This window comes from Pelophylax lessonae, assembly GCF_965119305.1.
Source record: "Pelophylax lessonae genome assembly, chromosome: 1".
Classification (NCBI taxonomy): Eukaryota; Metazoa; Chordata; class Amphibia; order Anura; family Ranidae; genus Pelophylax; species Pelophylax lessonae.
Window position 1 is genome coordinate 291,498,291 of NC_138768.1, and position 23,815 is coordinate 291,522,105.

Sequence of the window (23,815 nt, forward strand, 5' to 3'; positions counted from 1 at the left end):
TATGGCTCTATCTATAGAAACAATAATAAGTGCCCAGAAATGGAAGTGTGTTATTCGCAGGAAAGTAAAAATAAAGGAAACAACCCTGGAAAAGAAAACCAATGCATACACCTCATCTAAGGATTGCTAAGGTGCATCGTATTACATTTTTGTTTTAGGTTTATGATATGCTTTGAGTAATATAATAAATAAGCATCCATAATGGCATTTATGTGATGCTTTATCTACATCAGGATGGTACAGTATACTGGCAGAATCTGGTCACAATCTGGTCACAAACTTAGGGCCATTGTAAACGGGCTTTGGGCTTGTGTTGATGGCATCAGATTTGACATCAGATCATTCAGAATTCATGGATTGGTGCATTTCACCTACAGTTGACCTCCTACTGACTTGAATTCCACTTGGCAAAATGCAAATGCAAAACCCATCTGCAGGTAGTGTTACTAAACCAAAAATCTATCTAGAACCATCTCCTGAGGAAGTCTATTCCACATTTTCATAGCTCTTACTGTGAAGAATCCTTTCTATATGTGAAGGTTAACCCTCCAGACATAAGAATGTCCTCATGTTGTTTTTGCTATGACATTAAAATGAACACCTTCTTATCAAGTTTAGTACATGTTGTGTTTGGACTACCAGCCCCACTCCCCTCACCCCCTGTTATGACCTTTTTCAGCCTGTGCCCTTCTTTGTGTGTGGTTTATGCTTTTTTTCTTCCTTTGCTCCTGATTTCTGCTTACAATCTTCTCTGCCTGGTATTTATCACCTATTGTACTTGACTTTCGCTAATCCCCATCCTATCTGGCTCCTGAGTTACTGATTTCCACTACTTCCTTTCTCCTCTTCCACCCTTTTCCACCATCCTAAAGGTGTCACTTTTTTTTTTTTTTTGTCATTCAAAACCTTTTACTGATCCCTCTATTTGTTCTACCATTATGTTACACTACGTCTTTTTCTTCTGCTTTCCTGTACAACCATTACCTTAAGAGATGATTTGATTTTAGCACAATGATCCTTTACCCACTTGCTGAACGCCCCATAGCAGTTTTACTGCTACAGGGCGCCACGCTGTGCAGAACCATGTATATCTACGTGATCCTGTACTTCCGGGTATTGGGCGTGAGTACGCGCCGCCGGTGGCTTACTCCCGCTGTGATTCTACTCACCCGGAGCTGATCAGCCGGTCCTACTCCCGCCTACTTATCGTCCGGTACACAGCAGAATGGCAATCTGCCTATGTAAACTAGGCAGATCTCTCTGTCAGTAGGGAAGGCGTTAATTTCAGGATCGCAGGATCAATGCCGTCCCCTAGTAAAAGCACCTTCCACACAGTTTGAAAACACTGGCTAGGCACACAGTTAACCCTTTGATCATCCCGGATGTTTAACCCCTTCCCAGCCAGTGTCATTAGTACAGTGACGGTGCATAGATTTCACCACCGATTACTTTAATAGTGCCACTGGTCCCCAAAAAGTGTCAAGTGTCCCGACTGTCTGCCACAATACCGCAGCCCCACCAATCAATATATGCTTATTAGGATGTAGCAGAATACATATTGGTCTAAATTGACGAAAAAAATCAGATTTTTTTTTTTTTTTTTGATATGTTATATAGAAGAAAGTAAAAATATTGTTTTGGGTTCTTTTTTTTTTTTTTTTTTTGTCGGTTTTATTTTTTTGGGCTATAAACAGACAGTGGTGATCGAACACCACCAAAAGAAAGCTCTATTTGTGTGGAAAAAAAGGACATACATTTTGTTTGGCTACAGTGTTTTTTTTTTTTGTTTTTTTTTATTGTTGTTCTTTTTTTTAACCCATACTTCTGTTTTAAATAGTCTGTCTCAACCCTCTAACTCAGTGGTTCTTAACCTTGTTGGAGGTACTGAACCCCACCAGCTTCATATGCGCATTCATCGAACCCTTCTTAATTGGAAAAATAAAATATGATTTTATGAGTCTAGTCTCGGGAGGGGCACTGCCAGAAACTAAGGTGTTGTTTACAGAACTGAATTAAACGTATCATACAAAGTAAAATGTACAGAGGTCAGTAGGCTGTAGGGCAGCGTACAGAGGTCAGTAGGCTGTAGGGCAGCGTACAGAGGTCAGTAGGCTGTAGGGCAGCGTGCGGTGGTCAGTAGTTTGTAGGGTAGTGTACAGTGTTCAGTAGTTTGTAGGGTAGTGTACAGTGCTCAGTAGTTTGTAGGGCAGTGTAGCGAGGTCAGTAGCATGTAGGGCAGTGTAGAATGGTCAGTAGGATGTAGGGCAGTGTACAGAGGCCAGTAGCATGTATGGCAGTGTATACGGGTCATTTGATTGTAGGGAAGGATAGAGTGGTCAGTAGGCTGTAGGACGGTGTACAGAGAATAGGGCAGAGGACAGGAGTTGCCAGGACAGAGGATAGGACAGTGTACAGGGATCAGTAAAGCCACACACCAGGGGGCTGGGAGGGCACACACCAGGGGAGGGTCAGGAGGGCACACACTGGGGGGGGGTCAGGAGGGCACACACCGGGGGGTTATGAGGGCACACACCAGGGGGTTGGAAGGGCATACACTGGGGGGAGGGTCAGGAGGACACACACTGTGGGGGAGGGTAGTGAGGGCACACACCAGTGGAGAGTCAGGAGGCCACACACTGGGTGTCAGGAGGGCACACATCAGTGGCTGGGAGGGCACACACTGGGGGAGCCAGGAGGGCACACACTGGTGGGAAGGGTTTGGGAAGGCATACCATGGGGTATCAGGAGGGCACACACTGGGGGGGGGTGGGAGGGCATACCATGGGGTGTCAGGAGGGCACACACTGGGGTGGGGGGTTGGGAGGGCATACCATAGGGTGTCAGGAGGGCACACACTGGGGTGGGGGGTTGGGAGGGCATACCATGGGGTGTCAGGAGGGCACACACTAGGGGGAGGTGTTGGGAGGGCATACCATGGGGTATCAGGAGGGCACACACTGGGGGGGTTGGGAGGACATACCATGGGGTGTCAAGAGGGAACACACTGGGGGGAGGTGTTGGGAGGACATACCATGGGGTGTCAGGGGGGCACACACTGGGGGGAGGTGTTGGGAGGGCATACCATGGGGTGTCAGGAGGACACACACTGGGGGGGAGGTGTTGGGAGGGCATGCCATGGGGTATCAGGAGGGCACACACCAGGGGGAATTCACAATGCTTATTGAGCTAAATGAAAAGGACATGCATTTCCATTTGTCAGCTAACAGCACCTCTATGCTAAGCTGCAGTAACTCAGCAGACTTAGCATAGAGGTGCTTGCAAACTAATCCACCATGTACAGCTAGCTGAGCCTACCTCCAGGAACATTCACTCGCTTCCCTCTGCTCAGCTGCTCATACTTCCTTCTTCCAGGTGGGCGCGATCTCCGTGGTCAGGTACATCCCCATCCCGCCCACTCAAGCAGCAAGCAGCCTGCAGGAGATAGGCTGGAAACCTGCTGGGGGAGGTACAGGGGGCAGAGCGTCAAGTGTCTGTGTAATGGTTGTGAGTCGTCCCGACCGCAGCTCTGATTTCCTGGGGGGGGGGGGGGGGGGTTGGCCTCACAATCAGTAATATTTTCTCGGGGGGAGCAATTTCCCTGTTGCCCCCCCGCCGAACCCCTGAGACTGACTCACCGAACCCCTGGGGTTCGATCGAACCCAGGTTAAGAACCACTGCTCTAACTGCTACATCTTTAGGGGACAGTTTGTTCTGTTTTAAAACAACAGACTTACTAGCCATATCATCAGGTGAAAATTAGAGAGAACGCTTAAAAAATAAAAACGAACACAACCATCACATCTAAGAATTGGTAAACTTTTCCCACTTCAGCGTCGGAAGATTTTACCATTTCATGACCATGCCATTTTTTGCTATTTGGCACTGTGCTAATTTAACTGGCAATTGCATGGTCATGCAATGTTGTACACAGACGAAATTTGTATAGTTTTCTTCCCCACAAGTAGAGCTTTGTTTTGGTGGTATTTGATCACCACAGTGTTTGTTTTTTTTTTTTTTTTTGCGATATTAACGAAAAAAAAAAAATACATTTTGAAAAAAAATATAATATTTTTTTACTGTCTGATATAAAACCTATCCAATAAAAAAAAATGTAAAAATTTAATTTAATACATTTAGGCCAAAATGTATTCTGCTGCATGAATTTGGTAAAAAAAATCCCAATAAATGGTATTATATTGATTTGTGTGAACGTTAATAGCATCTGCTACTGCAATTTTTTTGTTTTTTTATATACTAGTAATGGCGGTGATCATCAGGGTAGCGGGCAATCTGGCACCAAAGGGTTTATATTTTAAAGCTAGAGGGGGAAAAATTAGTCACAATTCTGCAGAGAAACCTATCCGCTTCCAGGTTTTATTTCTGAAGCCTAATTAAACCAGTTGAGTTTAGAAGTGGATTGGTTTCTCTGGAATTGTGACTAATTAAGTTTGCCCTTTCGAGCTTTAGTAAATAAACCCCTAACTGACACTTTGTGGGACTGACTAACTGTCACTAACCTCTCCAGTGACACTGATACAGTGATCAGTGCTAATATGCACTGTCACTGTACTAATAACACTGGCTAGGAAGGGGTTAACATCTGGCGCAATCAAAGAGTTAAATGTGTACCTAACAATGTTTACTGTGTGGTGCTTTTACTAACGGATGTGGCAGTTTTTATTCCCTGCTTTGCAGGGAAATAAAAACCAATACATCGCCGCTATCAGAAGAGAGCTTTGTATTGTTTACATACACAAAGCTCTTTCCTGTCATTAAATTTGATGATTGGGGGATCCTGGCCATAAATCGTTGGCCGTGAACTTCTGATCGACGTGCCAGGGCCAGTATAGTTCATATTCCTATCGCACACCTTCCTGGTTTGTAGGCTCACATGCCTGACGAAGGGGTCCTGTGCGGCTCCAAAACGTTGCACTATATTTTTCTGATGTGATCTTATCTAATAAAGTTTTTTGGACTGCTTTTGCAAGATCCTTGTTGTGCTGGCGAATATGTATCTACGTGCCAGGGCCAGTGACAGCACAAGTGGGTGTTTGCGCCCCCTACCCAGAAATGCTGAATCGCGTGTGTATGTATGTATATATGTATGTATATGCATATATATATATATATATATATATATATATACACACACTCTGGCAGTAAAACTACAGTGTGCGGTCTGCAATGAGTTATTTCAATAAATGTTTTCTTTTGGGTTTAATACCACTTTAACTGTGTAGGTATCCACAAAACATGGATTGTTCACAGGACTTGAGGACAAGTTGGTGACTCTTAGGATGGCGTGATGTTTTAAGATGTCCCTTTCTATATAAGCAATTGTCGGCAATGCAGATCCTCCTTGCTTTCAAACTAAATGTGCTTGTTTTAAAACAATAGGTGGGACTTCTGGTGTTGGAAAAGAGACAGCCATTGCTTTGGCAAGACGTGGTGCCCGTGTCTATATTACATGTCATGATGGACAAAAAGGAGAGGCTGCTGTACGAGAGATTAAGAAAGAGAGTTCAAGTATGAACGTCCGATTCTGGTGTCTGAACTTGGCAAACCTGCAAAGCATTCGTAACTTTTGCAGAGAGTTTCTGAAGGCTGAAAAACGCCTTGATATCCTTATAAACTATGATGGTAAGTATTGTGCCGTAAATGTCTATTTTTGGTTTCACCTTTCACGCTTGTTGATTGCCATGTTCTTCAGGCAACATATTATAGCAGTGGCCTGGGGCTAAAAATGTAACCCTCTAGAGTCCCGAATAACACTTAGAATATAGTAGCTAGCCAATTTAGTCTAAAAATCAGCAGGCATTTGGTATACTGTTCCAATAAGCAGTAAAAGTATTTTCAAAAATCGGGTGTTTTTTTTATATACATAGGCAATTGCGCACATTGCATTGGCCAGTCTGGATTTAAACCTAACTATTTAAACCTGTCACAAACATAAGCTTTTCCAATTAAATATGATAAAACTTGATGAAAAAACTGAACAAACAATAAAGGTTTTTCAATATCTGGTAAATCTATAATAATAAAATCCAAGCGTCTCTGCATCCTGTCCCTGTGTCCGTGGTATTACGCTACTGCGCATGTGCCCCACAGACAGCCGTTGGGAGTGCAGACACTTCGCCCCGCCCTACTTCAGTCAGTTAGGGCAGGACTTCCCAAACTGTGGGTGGCAAACCATAGCTGCATCTGAGTGAATAGCTGGCAGTCACTGCTGCCAGCCCATAACAACTGCCTTTTTCACATTACGGTGATGAATTCTGTCATGAATAATAAAAGCCATTTAAATGTTGTATTCAATGTACTTCATAATGCACATATATATTAAAGACTTTACATTTTATTCTGCACAATATATATATATATATATATATATATATATATATATATATATATATATATATATATATATATATATATATATATATATATATTCGAAACGAATAAATACAGCATGGCACTTCAGCATGTGATCAGCTCTGCAGTTCTGTGGGTAATTTGCGTAAACCACTCCCACCTACCAATCAGACAGTAGAAGTTATCTGCTCAGTAGCACACATATGCTCTGTGTACACCATCAGGGTTACATAGCAGATAAGTAGAGAGAGCGACAGTAGGAGGCGTCTCATTACTCTGTGAAGCTGACATTTTGTACTATGTATATTGTCTGATTAGAGAACACAAACACCGCTCTTATCGGGGCACATTAAAGGGGGACTCCGACGGCATTATTAAAGGGGGACTCCGACGGCATTATTAACCACTTGCCGACTGCCGTCAGTAGATTTACTGCAGGAGTCAGCCCCTCACAGGCAAAGTGACGTATATTTACGTCACTAGCCTGTGAGGCTCTGGGGAGCGAGCACGCGCTCCCACGCGGTCACGGACCCCCCCCCCCCCCACGCGCGTGTGACCGGCGGACCCGATGTCCGCCGCTCACTCTGCGATCGTCGGGGGAGAGGGAGAAAGGCAGGCAGCTTGTGTAAACAAGCTGCCTGTCATTCTCGCCTGTGTAGAAACACTGATCATACGGTTCTACTATGTAGGACCGTTGATCAGTGTAACTACACCTCAAGCCACAGCCAATCACAGTTGGAATCACGCCCCTAGGGACACACACAGCCCCTCCCTCTCAAATAAAGTTAACCCCTTCACTGCCAGTGTATTTTTACAGTAACAGTGCATATATATATATATATATAGCACTGATTACTGTAGAAATGTCACTGGTAACCCCAAAAGTGTCAAAAATGTCAGTCAAGGGTCCGATCTGTCCGCCCCAATGTCGTAGTACCGCAAAAAATTGCAGATCGCCGCCATTACGCGTTAAAAAAAACCAACAAAAATGACAAAAATATTTCCCTTTGTTAGTAAACGCAATAACTTTTGCGCAAACCAATCAAAATAAGCTTTTTGCGATTTTTTTTTTTTTTTTTTTTTTTTTTTTTTTTTTTTAACCAAACATATGTAGCATAAAACAAATTGGCCGAAAATGTTAAAAAATTTTGATTTTTACTTTTTTTTGGGGGGGAATTTCATATAAAAAAATGTGAAAAGTATTGTTATTTTTGCAAAATTGACGCTCTTTTTTGTTTATAGCGCGTGATCAACAAATCGCACAGGTGATCAAATACCACCAAAAGAAAGCTGTTTGTGGGAAAAAAAGGACGTTCAAATTCGTTTAGGTACAGCGTCGCACGACCGCGCAATTGTCCGTTAAAGTCACGCAGTGCCGAATCGCAAAATACCCCCTGGTCTTTTAGCAGCCAAATCCTCCGGGGCTTAAGTGGTTAAAGGGGGACTCCGACGGCATTATTAAAGGGGGACTCTGACGGCATTATTAAAGGGGGACTCTGACGGCATTATTAAAGGGGGACTCTGACGGCATTATTAAAGGGGGACTCTGACGGCATTATTAAAGGGGGACTCTGACGGCATTATTAAAGGGGGACTCTGACGGCATTATTAAAGGGGGACTCTGACGGCATTATTAAAGGGGGACTCTGACGGCATTATTAAAGGGGGACTCCGACGGCATTATTAAGGGGGAATCCGACGGCATTATTAAGGGGGAATCCGACGGCATTATTAAGGGGGAATCCGACGGCATTATTAAGGGGGACCCCGACGGCATTATTAAGGGGGACCCCGACGGCATTATTAAGGGGGACCCCGACGGCCTTATTAAGGGGGACTCCGACGGCCTTATTAAGGGGGACTCCGGCATTATTAAGGGGAACTCTGACCGCATTATTAAGGGGGACTCTGACGGCATTATTAAGGGGGACTCTGACGGCATTATTAAAGGGGGACTCTGACGGCATTATTAAAGGGGGACTCTGACCAGGGGCACTTTAACCGGGGCTCATACAGGGGAACTCTAACCCGGACACATAAAGGGACACTGATGTAAGGGAGCACCCTCCAGTGGGGACACTGATGTAAGGAGGCCCTCCGATGGGGACACTGATGTAAGGAGGCCCTCCGATGGGGACACTGATGTAAGGAGGCCCTCCGATGGGGACACTGATGTAAGGAGGCCCTCCGATGGGGACACTGATGTAAGGAGGCCCTCCGATGAGGACACTGATGTAAGGAGGCCCTCCGATGGGGACACTGATGTAAGGAGGCCCTCCGATGGGGACACTAGATTGGATTGCTAGAGAAACAGAAGTGCGTGACAGGTCGGACAAGGAGGCTGATGAGGGAGAGACTTAAAGATATTATAAGGACATTGTATGAGGAAACTTATACTTGGAACTGCATGAGGAAACTTATACTTGGCAAACCCTTTGACTGTAATTATTGTGGTAAAAAAAGCGAATAGAGCCATGATTAATTTTTAAAGGAAAAAAGCTGTTTCTGTCAGGAAAAGGATCATTTAAACAGAAGAAAAGAACTGCCACACTCAGCAAAGCAAATCTGCGACTGTAGAAACGCTGTTAAATGGACATGGTCTGATTGAAATCTACCACTGTAAGTGCATTACTATTAAAAAAGAATAGCGCGCAAATGCAAAAGAAATTACTACCAAATCTGAAGAGAGTCCATAAATCAAAATGGGGGTTTGGTCCCACCATATGGACTTATCGTGCTCAAGCCCACTACTGCGTCAAAGTACCCCATTATCAGTGGGTCCTACACTATCCATGAAAAAGAGATGAATCCAGCCTTTCTAACCCTTGGAGAGAATACTCCTTGCTGGGAGAGATGTGCAAATGCACTACAGGGGACTCCTCCTATATCCACTTGATGGTGGACACTGATTGAGTACAGGTGTGTGTGGGGGGTGGGGAGGGCTGCTCAACCTCGATAGTCTGGTCAGACCGAATACATAATAAACAGGCAAAAAATTTGGGGGAGCATACCCATGTATTTCCAAAGCTGCTGCAGCTATGAACCAAAAGACATGTATATTAAAAAAGAATAGTGCGCAAATGCAAAAGAAATTACTACCAAATCTGAAGAGAGTCCATAAATCAAAATGGGGGTTTGGTCCCACCATATGGACTTATCGTGCTCAAGCCCACTACTGCGTCAAAGTACCCCATTATCAGTGGGTCCTACACTATCCATGAAAAAGAGATGAATCCAGCCTTTCTAACCCTTGGAGATAATACTCCTTGCTGGGAGAGATGTGCAAATGCACTACGAGGTTGAGCAGCCCTCCCCACCCCCCACACACACACACACCTGTACTCAATCAGTGTCCACCATCAAGTGGATATAGGAGGAGTCCCCTGTAGTGCATTTGCACATCTCTCCCAGCAAGGAGTATTATCTCCAAGGGTTAGAAAGGCTGGATTCATCTCTTTTTCATGGATAGTGTAGGACCCACTGATAATGGGGTACTTTGACGCAGTAGTGGGCTTGAGCACGATAAGTCCATATGGTGGGACCAAACCCCCATTTTTATTTATGGACTCTCTTCAGATTTGGTAGTAATTTCTTTTGCATTTGCACGCTATTCTTTTTTAATATAAAGTGCATTACTGTAAAAAAAAAAATTGCAGAACATAGAAACGCTATTAAAGGGACATTTATAAGCAAACTGACTTTAGTAGCAAAGTACGCCTTACTGGAACAAGTCTGTTTTTACAAATGTTTGATCACATATGTTCTAGCGCCCGTTAATTTAACAGGCTTAATGTCTAGTACAATATAATTTGATATCATTACTCCCACATTGCAAACTCTTTTAATTTATTGATATTTCTGAGCTTCCATTAACCACTTCTGGACCGAAAGATTTTCCCCCCAAATGTCTTAAAGGTCTTAAAGTGGTTAATGACCAGGCCATATTTTGCGATTCGGCACTGCATTACTTTAACGGACAATTGCGCGGCTGTGTGACGCTGTACCCAAATAAAATTGAAGTCCTTTTTTTGCCACAAATAGAGCTTTCTTTTGGGGGTATTTGATCACCTGTGTGATTTTTTTTTTTTTTTTTTTTTTTTTTTTTTTTTAATTTATTTTTATTTTTTTGAGCATTATAAACAAAAAAGCGACAATTCTAAAAAAAAAATATATTTTTCACTTTCTACTATATAACATTCCCAAATCCAAAATTTAAAAATCAAATTTTTTCATAATTTTAGGCCAATTTGTATTCTGCTACATATTTTTGGTAAAAAAAAATCCCTATAAGTGTATTTTGATTGGTTTGCGCAAAAGTTATCGTGCCTACAAACGAGGGGAAAGATTTGTCTTTTTTTTTTTTTTTTTTTTTTTTTTTTTTTTTTTTACGTGTAATGGCAGTGATCAGCGATTTTTAGTGGAACTGCGACATTGTGGTGGACAGATCTGACCGCTAACTGACATTTTTGGGGGGACCAGTGACATTACTACAGTAATCAGTGCTAAAAATGTGCACTGTTACTGTAATGATGACACTGGCAAAGAAGGGGTTAACACAGAGGGGATCAGAGAGTCAAGTGTGAGCCTAGTGGGTGTTTTCTATCTGTGGTGGGGATGGGTTTGTGAAATCAATACAGAGACCTGTGATCCTAAATAGGAGGAACACAGGAGCTCTGTATTGATTCCTGAGAGAACAACGGTCTGCTGTTTTTACGACAGCAGACTGCTGTTCTCTCTTCATGGGGAGCGATTACAGGTGTCCCCGGCAGCAATCACGGCCACCAGCCCCATGGATCGGCTTCCCCGCTGGCGAGTGGGCACCCGCCCCCAGGATCCCTCCCACGGACCGCTGTACAGGTACAGTGATTCGCGGGAACCTGCTGACCTGCGGCCGTATAATCTGTGGTGGCTGGTTGACAAGTGGTTAATGTCACATTCAGACCTTTATGACTGTTGTGGTGCATTACTGCATGAGCATTAACGAGTGTTGCGTTTCATAGGCCCATTAAAATGACTGGCCCCAGGTGATACAGAGATGAAGCAAATCCACCTACATAAGTTGTTCCTGTTTTATCTGCAATATTCTCTTCTCTACAGCTGTTTAAAGTGCAGAATTTATATCACAGTTCTGAGCTGTAATAACAAAAAGGGGAATAAGCTAAAAGGGGGTGTGAAAGCAGAAGGTTTTTTAATCTTAATGCATTTTGTGCATTAAGGCTCCATGCACACAGGACATCCTAAAAACGAGCTCCAAAGCTGTTTCTTGACGCCAGGAAAAAGCAGCTGTAAAAACGTGCTTTTAGTAGCTTTTTCCATTTGTGTTATTGCACGTTTGGCCACGTAGCTTTTGGCAGCGTTTTTTCTGCCTCCATTCAAAATCAATGGTTCCCTATGTGAGCCTATTGATTTGAATGGAAGGCGCACCGCAAGTCGGATCATGATGATCCGACTTGCGCTGTGAGAATCTTGAGGGGGAACTCCACGCCAAAATGGGGAAAAAAACGGCGTGGGGTTCCCCCCCCAGGTTCCAAACCAGGCCCTTCGGGTCTGGTATCGAATTTGAGGGTATCCCCACGCCGAAAAAAACGGCGTGGGGTCCCCCCAAAAATCCATACCAAACCCTTATCCGAGCATGCAGCCCAGGAAAGGGGAGGGGATGAGCGAGCGGCCCCACCACCCTGGACCATACCAGGCCACACGCACTCAACATGGGGGGGTGTGGGTGCTTTGGGACAGAGGGGGCTCTGCACCCCGCACCTCAAAGCACCTTGCCCCCATGTTGATGAGGACAAGGGCCTCATCCCCACAACCCTGGCCGGTGGTTGTGGGGGTCTGCGGGCAGGGGGCTCATTGGAATCTGGAAGCCCCCTTTAACAAGGGTGTCCTCCCAGATCCCGGACCTCCTCCCTATGTGAATGGGTATGGGGTACATTGTACCTCTACCCATTCACCCCATAAAAGGCAGTGTATGTAAATAATGACAGGAGACGTTTTGAAAAGTTTATTAAAAAATCTTCATCCGCTCTTCTGCCCTCCGCTCTTCTGCCCTCCGCTCTTCTGCCCTCCGCTCTTCTGCCCTCCGCTCTTCTGCCCTCCGCTCTTCTGCCCTCCGCTCTTCTGCCCTCCGCTCTTCTGCCCTCCGCTCTTCTGCTCCTCTGGTCTTCTGCTCCTCTGGTCTTTTGCCTCCTCAAGTCCTCCTCCGACGCTGTCCTCGGTGATTATGCCGGTCTCTGCAGCTTATTATATAGCCATTAGGGGCGTGGCCTACCAGTAACATCACCGGGAGGCCCCGCCCCCTTACGTCGCCGACGAGGAAGAGGCAAAAGAGCAGAAGAGCGGAGGGGAGAAGAGCAGAGAGGAGAAGACCGGAGCGGAGAAGACTGGATGAAGATTTTTAATAAACTTTTCATAACGTCTCCTGTCATTATTTACATACACTGCCTTTTATGGGGTTAATGGGTAGGTGTACAATGTACCCCATACTCATTCACATAGGGAGGGGGGTCCGGGATCTGGGGGGGGCCACCCTTGTTAAAGGCGGCTTCCAGATTTCAATGAGCCCCCTGCCCGCAGACCCCCACAACCACCAGCCAGGGTTGTGGGGATGAGGCCCTTGTCCTCATCAACAGGGGGGCAAGGTGCTTTGAGGTGGGGGGTGCAGAGCCCCCCCTGCCCCAAAGCACCCACACCCCCCCATGTTGAGGGCGTGTGGCCTGGTATGGTCCAGGGGGGGTGGGGCCGCTCGCTCGTCCCCTCCCCTTTCCTGGCCTGCCGGGCTGCATGCTCGGATAAGGGTCTGGTATGGATTTTGGGGGGGACCCCACGCCATTTTTTTGGTGTGGGGCTACCCTCAAATTCCATACCAGACCCGAAGGGCCTGGTTTGGAACCTGGGGAGAACCCCACGCCGTGTTTTTCCCCATTTTGGCGTGGAGTTCCCCCTCAAGATCATCCTGATCCAACTTGCGGTGCGCCTTCCATTAAAATTAATAGGCTCCCATAGGGAACCATTGATTTTGAATGGAAGAAAAAAAACGTATTTCAGCCTTTAGCAGCATAAGACGTTTTTACAGCTTGACGCTGCAGCTCCAGAATGCACAGTTCCTGTTTTTTTTTTTTTTTTGGAGCTGTAAAACGCCTATGCCACTTGGAGCTCCTAAAAGCTCTATGTGTGCATGAGGCCATAGAATAACATGGATGGGCGTTCTGCAGCTGCAAAAAAAAAATGACTGACGCTGTTGACAGCAGCTCCAAAAACGTCCTATGTGCATGAGGCCTAAAAAACCTTCTGTGTGCAGCAGCCCTCCTCAGCCACCCATAATGCTTACCTGAGCTCTCTCTCGATCCAGCGTTGTCTGCAAATGTCTCAGCTGTCCGGGACTCCCCTCCTTATTTAAATTGGAGAAATGTGAAAACACACAGTGGCCTTACCATCTAATTGATATGCCAGTATAAGGACTGCAAATTCACCTATTCATCCTAAATAGGACAGGGTACCTCCACAACTGGGGCAGACACTCTGGACAAAGGAAAACCCCCAAAGGTTGCCCAGAGAAGGGGGCACTAAGGGGAAGAAGTTGTAAAGGAGCACACACTACAGTGTAAATTGCAAATCACAAATCTTTAATGAAAAAAGTATATACACATGGAAATAGGATAAATGCCCAGACACCAATAAAACCAAACAGACCGCATTGATACAAACAAAGCATTCATACGGCCCTCATTCATTCCAAAGTGCATGTCACCGGTAAACTGCCTTCAATCCTTGAATATAGATATAAAAACTGTGAAAAATCTATCCATCACACAGTAGGAGAAGTCCACATTACTGTGGAATCAACTCAGCAGGTCCAGAAATAGTCAGATGTACAAATTGAAAGGAGGCTTGAAAAAAATGGCTCCAAAGCTAGCGCCGGTATAAAGGAACTAAATATGCAGGATCACATTGGGTCATCTGTGACCTTTTGAGTGCTTCATGATAAATATGTTGAAACCATGGCTGCTGATAACATGAAGCCACCTCGTCCAGGTGGTGAACCAGCCGACCCACATCCACAAGACACAGTAACATAAGGCACCTCAGTACATAGGTCTCACTTGTGCTTAATATAAAGGCACCCCTGGCTACTGATACAGTGATGATTCAGTTCAAAAGTTTAAGCCAGGTCACACATATAGAGATTCATGAAAGACCTATAGTCTAGGGGAGCCCTAGGGCTTCTCACCACTCTCCTGATCCCGATAAGTGGACTCCTTCCACCTGGTGTTCCAAGGTGAGTATAAGTCACTATAATAGCTAGGGATGCACCGATCCGACTTTTTTGGCCCGATCCCGATCTTTTGCTTTGTAAAATCGCCGATCCGGAAGTACTGTTTTGTGAGCTTAAAACAAAATAATACTTCCGGATCGGGATCGGCAGATACCTAGGAGATGTCCACATCACACAGCCAGTGATGTGGATACCGAAAGAAAGAATGCATGCAACTGTAGAATTGGATGAGTAAAAGCTTTTTTTTCTCCTATTGAAGTGATTGAGGGAGGGTCAGAAGCCTGGAGAGTAGCGACGGATCGGCCTGTGGGTCTGCTAAATTTTACCGATCCCCGATCCAGCTATTTTGCCAGTATCGGGGCCGAAATCCGATGCGAATATCGGATCGATGCATCCCTAATAATAGCATAGATGCCAGATGGAGGTACATGGGTGAGGTCAAGCGTGGCAAAGGCATCAATCCAATGGATCCAGGGCTCCCGTGTGATCCGAGACCGGCATCTAACCTCAGCCTTAACTAGCTGGAGCAGCCGGTAGAACGTACCGTGGAGCGCAAGGGCCGATGCGCTTCTGACATCAACTCCCCTCCTTATTGGCTAAGACACAGCAACGGTGCCATTGGATCCCACTGCTGTCAGAGTCAGTTAGTCAATGAAGAGGGAGCTGTGCCTCTGCTCATGTGCCCCCATAGCAAGCTGCTTGCTGTGGGGGCACTCAAAGGGAGGGAGGAGCCAGGATCACCGAAGAGGGACCCGAAAAAGTTGGATCCAGGCTGCTCTGTGCAAAACCAACTGCAAAGAGCAGGTAAGTGTAACATGTTTGTTATTTTTATTGAAAAAAAAGAGACATTCCAATCGCTTGAAGTTAACACACTGCAGAGCTTAGTGAGCTGATTTTAGGTAAAGGACATACCCCCTCCACACAGCACAGGAACATAGCTGAGGCTGTCAATCACAGGCTGTGTGCTGGAGCTCCCTCCCCTTGTCACCATTTTTCTCTTGGTGTCAGAAAACTTGTCAGAAGTGACTCCTGTTGATAGCAGAACAGGGCAGCAGACAGAAATGACACCTAGTGCTCTTAATTAAGACAAGTACATGCTATAGAGGGATATGCTTTGTTTATTTTTCATGTCTGAGGTTTACAACCACTTTAAGGAAGCCCACTCATTTTGAATAGGTCGTTAATACAACATGGAGGTGGGGTTATCTGGTTCTTCTACTCTTCTAGGCAGGACAGGGATAGGGTATAAATTACAGCTTCCAGAATTCAATGACATTTCTCCCTGCAATGGGACGTCTCCTAAGAGGGAGTGCCCTTTGCAGCCACACTGGCATGATTTAGTGTACAGCAGCCAAGGCAGAGGGGCAGACTATGCGGTGCTGGTGACATGATAAATGATGTGTAAAGTCACTAAGGGAATGTGCCACATGATCGAATTACATCATTACGCTGCACTGTAGTCCGAGATCAGACAGTGGATGCAGATAGCGACAATGGGGATTCGGGAAGAGAGTTGGAAGTGGATGCAGATAGTGACAATGGGGATTCGGGAAGAGAGTTGGAAGTGGATGCAGATAGTGACGATGGGGATTCGGGAAGAGAGTTGGAAGTGGATGCAGATAGTGACAATGGGGATTCGGGAAGAGAGTTGGAAGTGGATGCATATAGTGACAATGGGGATTCGGGAAGAGAGTTGGAAGTGGATGCAGATAGTGACGATGGGGATTTGGGAAGAGAGTTGGAAGTGGATGCAGATAGTGACAATGGGGATTCGAGAAGAGAGTTGGAAGTGGATGCAGATAGTGACAATGGGGATTCGGGAAGAGAGTTGGAAGTGGATGCAGATAGTGACGATGGGGATTCGGGAAAAGAGTTGGAAGTGGATGCAGATAGTGACAATGGGGATTCGGGAAGAGAGTTGGAAGTGGATGCAGATAGTGACAATGGGGATTCGGGAAGAGAGTTGGAAGCATGGTTGCCCCTGCATAGGGTGTAAAAAAGAAGTTGTCGCCCGTAAGGAGTTAAGTGTGTGACATAATATTTGTACAATGAACATAAAGAAACAGTGCCTGGTGCTGCTGCATACGTTTTTATACATTAATTTAGGTCATGGGTTGGTTGCTGTTTTTTTTTTCGTCTCTATATATGAGATTCAACAGAAAGCTCTTGGGTATATATATAATATCGTATACATTAAATACAAACACCCTTAGTACATAATAGCATGCGGTAGCATGTTTTTTTTAATTATTCCAATGTACATAATAATGTGGTTACTTTAAAATATGGTGCAGAAGAAGTAATTGCCTCAGAGTATTCATTTAAAATAGGTTGTACTGAAATTGCCCTGAAGACGCGTGTAAAGGCATTCTTTAGCATTTTAAATCAAGTGAATCTTCTATGTGTTTTTAATTGAAAACCTTTTTCAACTGTGCCTTCCGCAGAATTAATTAATTTCATTAAATTGACTACCAAAGTGTGCTGCATTTATAATAATATCCACTAGATGGAGCTGTGGATTATGTTGCGAATGACTGACTATATCTAGAACAACTGCATTTCATGGTCGTCTCCTATTAAGTGTATTATCTTGGAATAAAAAATATGTATTGCTATATTGAAAGGCTAACATTTTTAGCGGTAGACTTTTTTGTTTTTTATGCCATGCTGTGTACTCTAGAAAAGACCTGTAAGGTAGACTCAGACAAAATGTTAAAGCATCTGTATTTTCTGGTTATACAAGGTGGTGAAAGAGGAAATTTTATTTTTATATTCCTCTTTCTTCAGTAAACTAAAATCTTCTTACTATGGGCCACTTCCTTTTGCACTTTGTGCTACCTTTGTAAAAAAAAATCATCAGTTTATGTACCATTCAATGCATCTGGAAAGTATTCACAGCGCCTCATTTTTTCCACATTTTACAGCATTATTCCAAAATGGATTAATTGTATTATTTTCCTCAACATTCTACAATCCAGATCAAAAGTTTTATGAATGATACAAATATTAATTTTCACAAACTCTGCTGCCTCAGTTTTTCTGATGGCAATTTGCATATACTCCAGAATGTTATGAGGAGTGCTCAGATAAATTGCAATTATTTGCAAAGTCCCTCTTTGCCATAAGAATGAACTTAAACCCATAAACATTTCCACTGCATTTGTGAAGAAGGCTTCAAGGCACCCAAGAAAGTCCAGCAAGCACCAGGGCCGTCTCCTACAGTTGATTCAGCTGTGGGATTTGGCCACCACTATTGACAGCTTGCTCAGGAATGGCAGCAGGCAGGTTTGAGTGCATCTGTACGCACCGTAGGCGAAGACTTGTTGAGGATGGCCGAGTGTCATGAAGGGTAACAAACTAGCCACTTCTCCCCAGGAAAACATCAGGGACAGACTGATATTCTGCAAAGGGTACAAGGATTGGACTGCTGAGGACTGGGGTAACGTCCTTTTCTCTGATGAATCCCCTTGGTGATTGTTTGGGGCATTCTGAAAAAAAAAAACTTGTCTGGAGAAGAAAAGGTGAGTGCTACCATCAGTCCTGTTTCATGCCAACAGTAAAGCATCCTGAGACCATTCATGTGTTGGGTTGCTTCTCAGCCAAGGGGGCTCACTCACAATTTTGCTTAAGAACACAGCCATGAGTAAAGAATGGTACAAAAACATCCTCCGGGAGCAACTTCTGCCAACCATCCAAGAACAGTTTGGTGACAAACCATGCCCTTTCCAGCATGATGGAGCACCTTGCCATAAGGCAAAAGTGATAACTAAGTGGCTTGGGGAACAAAACATCGAAATTTTGGGTCCATGGCCAGGAAACTCCCCAGACCTTAATCTCATTGAGAACTTGTGGTCAATCCTCAAGAGGTGGGTAAAAAAAAAAAAAAAAAAAAAAAAAATTCTGACAAACTCTAAGCATTGTTTATGCAAAAATAGGCTGCCATCAGTAAAGATGTGGCCCAGAAGTTGATTGACAGCATGCCAGGGCTAGTTGTAGAGGTCCTGAAAAAGAATGGTCAACACTGCAAATATTGTCTCTTTGCATAAACTTAATGTAATTTTAAAAAAAAGCCTTTGACACGTACGAAATGCTTGTAATTATACTTCAGTATACCATAGTAACATCTGACAAAAAGATCTAATAACACTGAAGCAGCAGACTTTTTAATTTAATATTTGTGTCCTTCTCAAAAATTTTGGACACGGCTGTAAAAACAATAGCCCATAATGACAACATGAAAGAAGTTTGTTTGAAATCTTTGCAAATTTATTAAAAATAGAAAAATATCACATGTACATAAATATTCACAGCCTTTGCCGTGACACTCAAATTGAGCTCAGGTGCATCCTGTTTCCACTGATCATCCATGAGATGTTTCTACAACTTGATTGGAGTTCACCTGTGGTAAATTAAGTTGATTGGACATGATTTGGAAAGGCACACACCTGTCTATAAAGGGTCCCACAGTTAAAATTGCATGTCAGAGCACAAACCAAGCCATGAAGTCCAAGGAAATGTCTGTAGACCTCGGCACAAGATTGTATCCAGGCACAGATCTGAGGAAGGGTACAGAAACATTTCTGCAGCATTAAAGGTCCCAATGAGCTCAATTGTCTCCATAATTCGTAAATGGAAGGGGTTTTGAACCACCAGGACTTATCCTAGAGCCGACCGCCCAGCCAAACTGAGCGATCAGGTGAGAAGGGCCAAGAACCCAATGGTCACTGTGATAGAGCTCCAGTGTTTCTCTGTGGACCAGGCGGAAGCCACTCCTCAGTAAAAGGCACATGACAGCCTGCCTGGAGTTTGCGAAAAGGCACCTGAAAGACTCTCAGACCATGAGAAACAAAATTCTCTAGTCTGATGAAACAAAGATGGAACTCTTTGGCCTGAATGGCAAGCATCATGTGTGGAGGAAACCAAGCAACACTCATCACCTGGCCAATACCATCCCTACAGTGAAGCATGGTGGTTGCAGCATCATGCTGTGTGGATGTTTTTTCAGCAGCAAGAACTGGGAGACTAGTCAGGATCGAGGGAAAGATGAATGCAGCAATGTACAGAGACATGCTTGATGAAAACTTGCTCCAAATCGCTCTGGACCTCAGACTGGGCAAAGGTTCATCTTCCAACAGGACAATGACCCTAAGTACATAGCCAAGATAACAAAGAGTGGCTACAGGACAACTCGGTGAATGCCCTTGAGTGACCCAGACTTGAACCCGATTGAACATCTCTGGAGAGATCCAAAAATGGCTGTGCACTGACGCTCCCTATCCAACCTGATGGAGTTTGAGAGGTCCTGCGAAGAAGAATGGAAGAAACCGCCCAAAAATAGGTGTGGCAAGCTTTGTAGCATTATACTCAAGAAGACTTGAGGCTGTAATTGGTGCCAAAGGTACTTCAACAAAGTATTGAGCAAAGGTTGTGATACTTATGCACATGTGATTTTTTTTTTTAGTTTTTTATTTTTAATACATTTTTAAGGATTTTAAACAATTTTCTTTCTTTAACGTTGTCATGTCATTGTCATATGGTATTGTTTGTAGAATTCTGTAGAAAATAATGAATTTAATTTATTTTGGAATAAGGCTGTAACATAATATGTGGAAAAAGTGAATCGCTGTGGATACTTTCAGGATGCACTGTATGTTGCAGCTTATAAAACTATTTAATTTTAAGTGTGATTACCTTAGTTGCAGGCCTAAAATATGGCCAGTCCTGGCTATTTTCTCCTTGGCCTATCATTTGGTAATGAGGATGAGATGTTCGCACAAAAAGAGAATGAGTTTATGAAGAAACCATTTATAAGTTTTTAGCTGTAACTCCTAATAATAAGGGCCTGAACAAAAAATAAACTTGAATTTTGATGTGCATTTGAGTACAGTTATCATTTTTTGCAGTAAGCAGCCTTCAGAGACCAGCAAGAAATTAGCTTTTATAACTAGATTGCTAAAATCTGGTTGGGTGCAATGGAATGTTGCACACCATTGCTCATTGCACTCTCATTAAATAAGCCCATTGATCATTTTATTCAACGCCGGCAGTCATTTTACGACTGTGTGTTCATCAGGACTTGGGTTGGCAGGATGATGAAATTAATGGATGTCACATAATTGAACAGCTTTATCACAGTGATATAGAAAGGATAGCTCAGTTAAGGAAAAATCAGCAATTTATTTTTGCCTGCCTGTAGCCTGTGTGTTGTAACGATTAATGGGCCTAAAGTTCAAACCGACATCTTTGACTTCAGTCTTTAAAGGATAAGTTCACCTTTAGGAACATCTTCCATGTTCTGCCCGTTTTTAGGGTGGAACATGTAACATGTTCCCAATGCTGTGGCTCCCCCCCCCCCCCCCCCATGACAGCAGTATGGGGAGAAGTTCCCAGTACTAGCTGTCACTTTTTAAAATCCGGGCGAGGCTCTGCCCACACGGCTACATCATTTATTCACACAGCTCTGTGTATGAATGAACTACAAGCCCTGACATCCTTTGCGGCTGTCAGCTTGTAGTTCTCAATGAACTGCCACAGCACTGTGCAAAGAAGCCGCAGAACAGTAGCTCTTTGTAACATAAATATTAGCTTTGTGTTTGGTTTCCTGATTTAAAAGAGAAGTATGGCCAAAGCTTCTTCAGGGTCAGAGGAGTGCACTTCCTTTTGCTCTCCTGCGACCCAGAGTCAGCCAACAGCGGGGTAAAGACTGCTGTTGGCTGATATCACAGAGCCACACCAGGCTCTGAAAGGATCTGGACCATATCATCAGGATCCACCCAGCTTCCTAATTTACGGCTGCCTTCGGCTCTCAGTGCGTGGCTGAGAACAGAAAGCTAGCTGTGCCAAACCCCTCTCCAGCCTGGTGCTCCAGTGAGCACTTTAGGGGCAGAATGGAGAGCGGTGACTGACAGTCACCACACTCTGCTACAGGAGGACAGAGTGATCAGCAGTGACGTGGTTGCTCAGTTCTCAGGCTTAGAACCAGCAGGGGACAGCTGCAGCATGGAGGTGAGTATAGCTGTTTGTATTTTTACAAAGTCCACACTTCTCTTTTTAATAATGTGTTCCAGCTCTTTTCCTTCTGGTTAGTTCTTTATGATGCATCTTTATATAGCATTTGCTGTCTTTTTTTTTATGCTGCATAAAACCTAAAATAAAGACTAAATAAAAAGGCAAGCAAAGCATTCTACAATGAATTGTGCTGCATTTTTTTGTTTGTTTTATACTCTTACTCTAATCTTCAGGAGTACCAGCTCTGCTGGACTGGACCGATAACGGATTCAGTATGTGTTTCGGAGTCAACCACCTTGGACCGTTTCTTCTCACTAATCTACTGTTGGACCGTCTCAAGCATTGTGCACCAAGCCGTATCGTTAATGTCACTTCTAACATACACAAATATCAGAAGCTGGACTTCACAGACCTTAACTACAACATAGTGCCACTTTTTACATACTGCAGGAGCAAACTGGCAAATGTTTACTTTACCCAGGAATTGGCTCGACAGGTGGAGAGGCATGGCATATCTGCATGTGCTGTTCATCCAGGTCAGGAAATACTTTCTATTATGTTTTTTCTTCTTTTTTTTTTTTTTTTATGTAGTGTGAAGATTCTGAAACATTTTCACAATAAATGCCTTAGTTTTTGGGGCTCCTTTTTCATTTAGAAGGTGATAGTACTCTAATGCAAGGACTGCACAGGGTACCTTTAACCACTTCCCGCTCGCCCTATAGGCGTTTCACGGCGGGAAAGTGGTTGCCTTATCCTGACCGGATGTCATATTGCGGCGGCAGGATAATGCGCTCTGTGCACCCCCGGGGGCACGCAGAGCGGCGATCGGTGCTGCGGCGTGTCACTCTGACACAAAGCATCTCCGATCTCTGTAAAGAGTCTACTGACCTAGGCCCTTTACCATGTGACCAGCTGTGTCCAATCACAGCTGGTCACATAGTACACAGGAAGAGCCGTTGATCGGCTTTCCTTAGTTTGTGCCTGACAGGCACGAGTAGAGGAGAGCCGATCTGCGGCTCTCCTGACGGGTGGGGCGGGTCTGCACTGGTAATCAGAGCATTGATTACCAGTGCAGATCATTAGGGGGGTTGCCACTAGAACCACCAGGGATGTCCACCCATGACCCCAGGGATGCCCACTATGGCCACCAGGGATGGCAATCAGAGCTCAGGGAGCCCGCCAGTGCCCTCCCCATCAGTGCTGCCCGCCAATGCCCTCCCCATCAGTGCTGCCCGCCAATGACCTCCCCATCAGTACTGCCCACCAGTGCCCATCATTGCCATCTATCAGTGCCCCCCACCAGTGCCCATTATTGCCCACCAGTGCCGCCTATCAGTGCCCATCAGTGCCGCCTATCAGTGCCCATCAGTGGCACCTATCAGTGCCCATCAATGCCGCCTATAAATGCCCAGCAGTGCTGCATATCAGTGCTACCTATCAGTGCTGCCAGTCAGTGCTGCCTATCAGTGCCGCATATTCGTGCCACCCCATTAGTGCCTCCTCATCAGTGCCTGTCAGTGCGGCCTCATCAGTGCAGGAAAAAACGTATCTATTTACAAAATTGTATAACATAAAAAACTTTTTTTTTTTTTTTTTTTTTTCAAACTTTTCAGTCTTTTTTATTTGTTTAGAAAAAAAAGAAAAAAACTTGTGGTGATCAAATACCACCAAAAGAAAGCTCTATTTGTGGGAAAAAAATTACATCAATTTGGTTTAGGTACAGTCTTGCATGACCGTGCAATTGTCAAAATGCAACAGCGCTAAAAGCTGAAAATTGGCCTGGGCAGGAAGGGGGTGAAAGTGCCGGTATTGAAGTGGTAAAACTTAGCACCAGATTTAAAGTATGATTCACATACTGCTTGGTTATAATCCAGTCTGGTGGCGTAGTTGGAATTCTGTATATTCAATCTGCAACAATGTGATGTCCAGTTTTTATAATGTTTCCAAGTTTTGTGTTCGCACAGCGCGGTTAAGACTGATTACAATTTGCTTGTGAAAATAATTTTATGTGTAGTTGAATAGTTTACAGCAGATATAAAAAGTCTACACACCCCTGTTAAAATGTCAGGTTTCTGTGATGAAAAAAATGAGACAAAGATAAATCATTTCAGAACTTTTTTTCCACTTTTTAATGTGACCTACAGACTGTACAAATTCAGTTGAACA

The 23,815-nt window shown here is 44.2% G+C and overlaps 1 protein-coding gene across 2 annotated transcripts in view; it reads left to right on the top strand.

The window, feature by feature from the left end:
- The window catches only part of LOC309565055 (retinol dehydrogenase 12-like), a 115,526-nt gene that overhangs the window by 86,757 nt on the left and 4,954 nt on the right, over positions 1–23,815 (top strand). For both annotated transcript variants that reach the window (XM_082269804.1, XM_082269803.1), the window contains exons 3-4: positions 5,398–5,640; positions 21,883–22,185. In XM_082269804.1, coding sequence (XP_082125930.1) covers positions 5,398–5,640; positions 21,883–22,185 — 546 coding nt within the window. The remainder of the gene's footprint in view (positions 1–5,397; positions 5,641–21,882; positions 22,186–23,815) is intronic.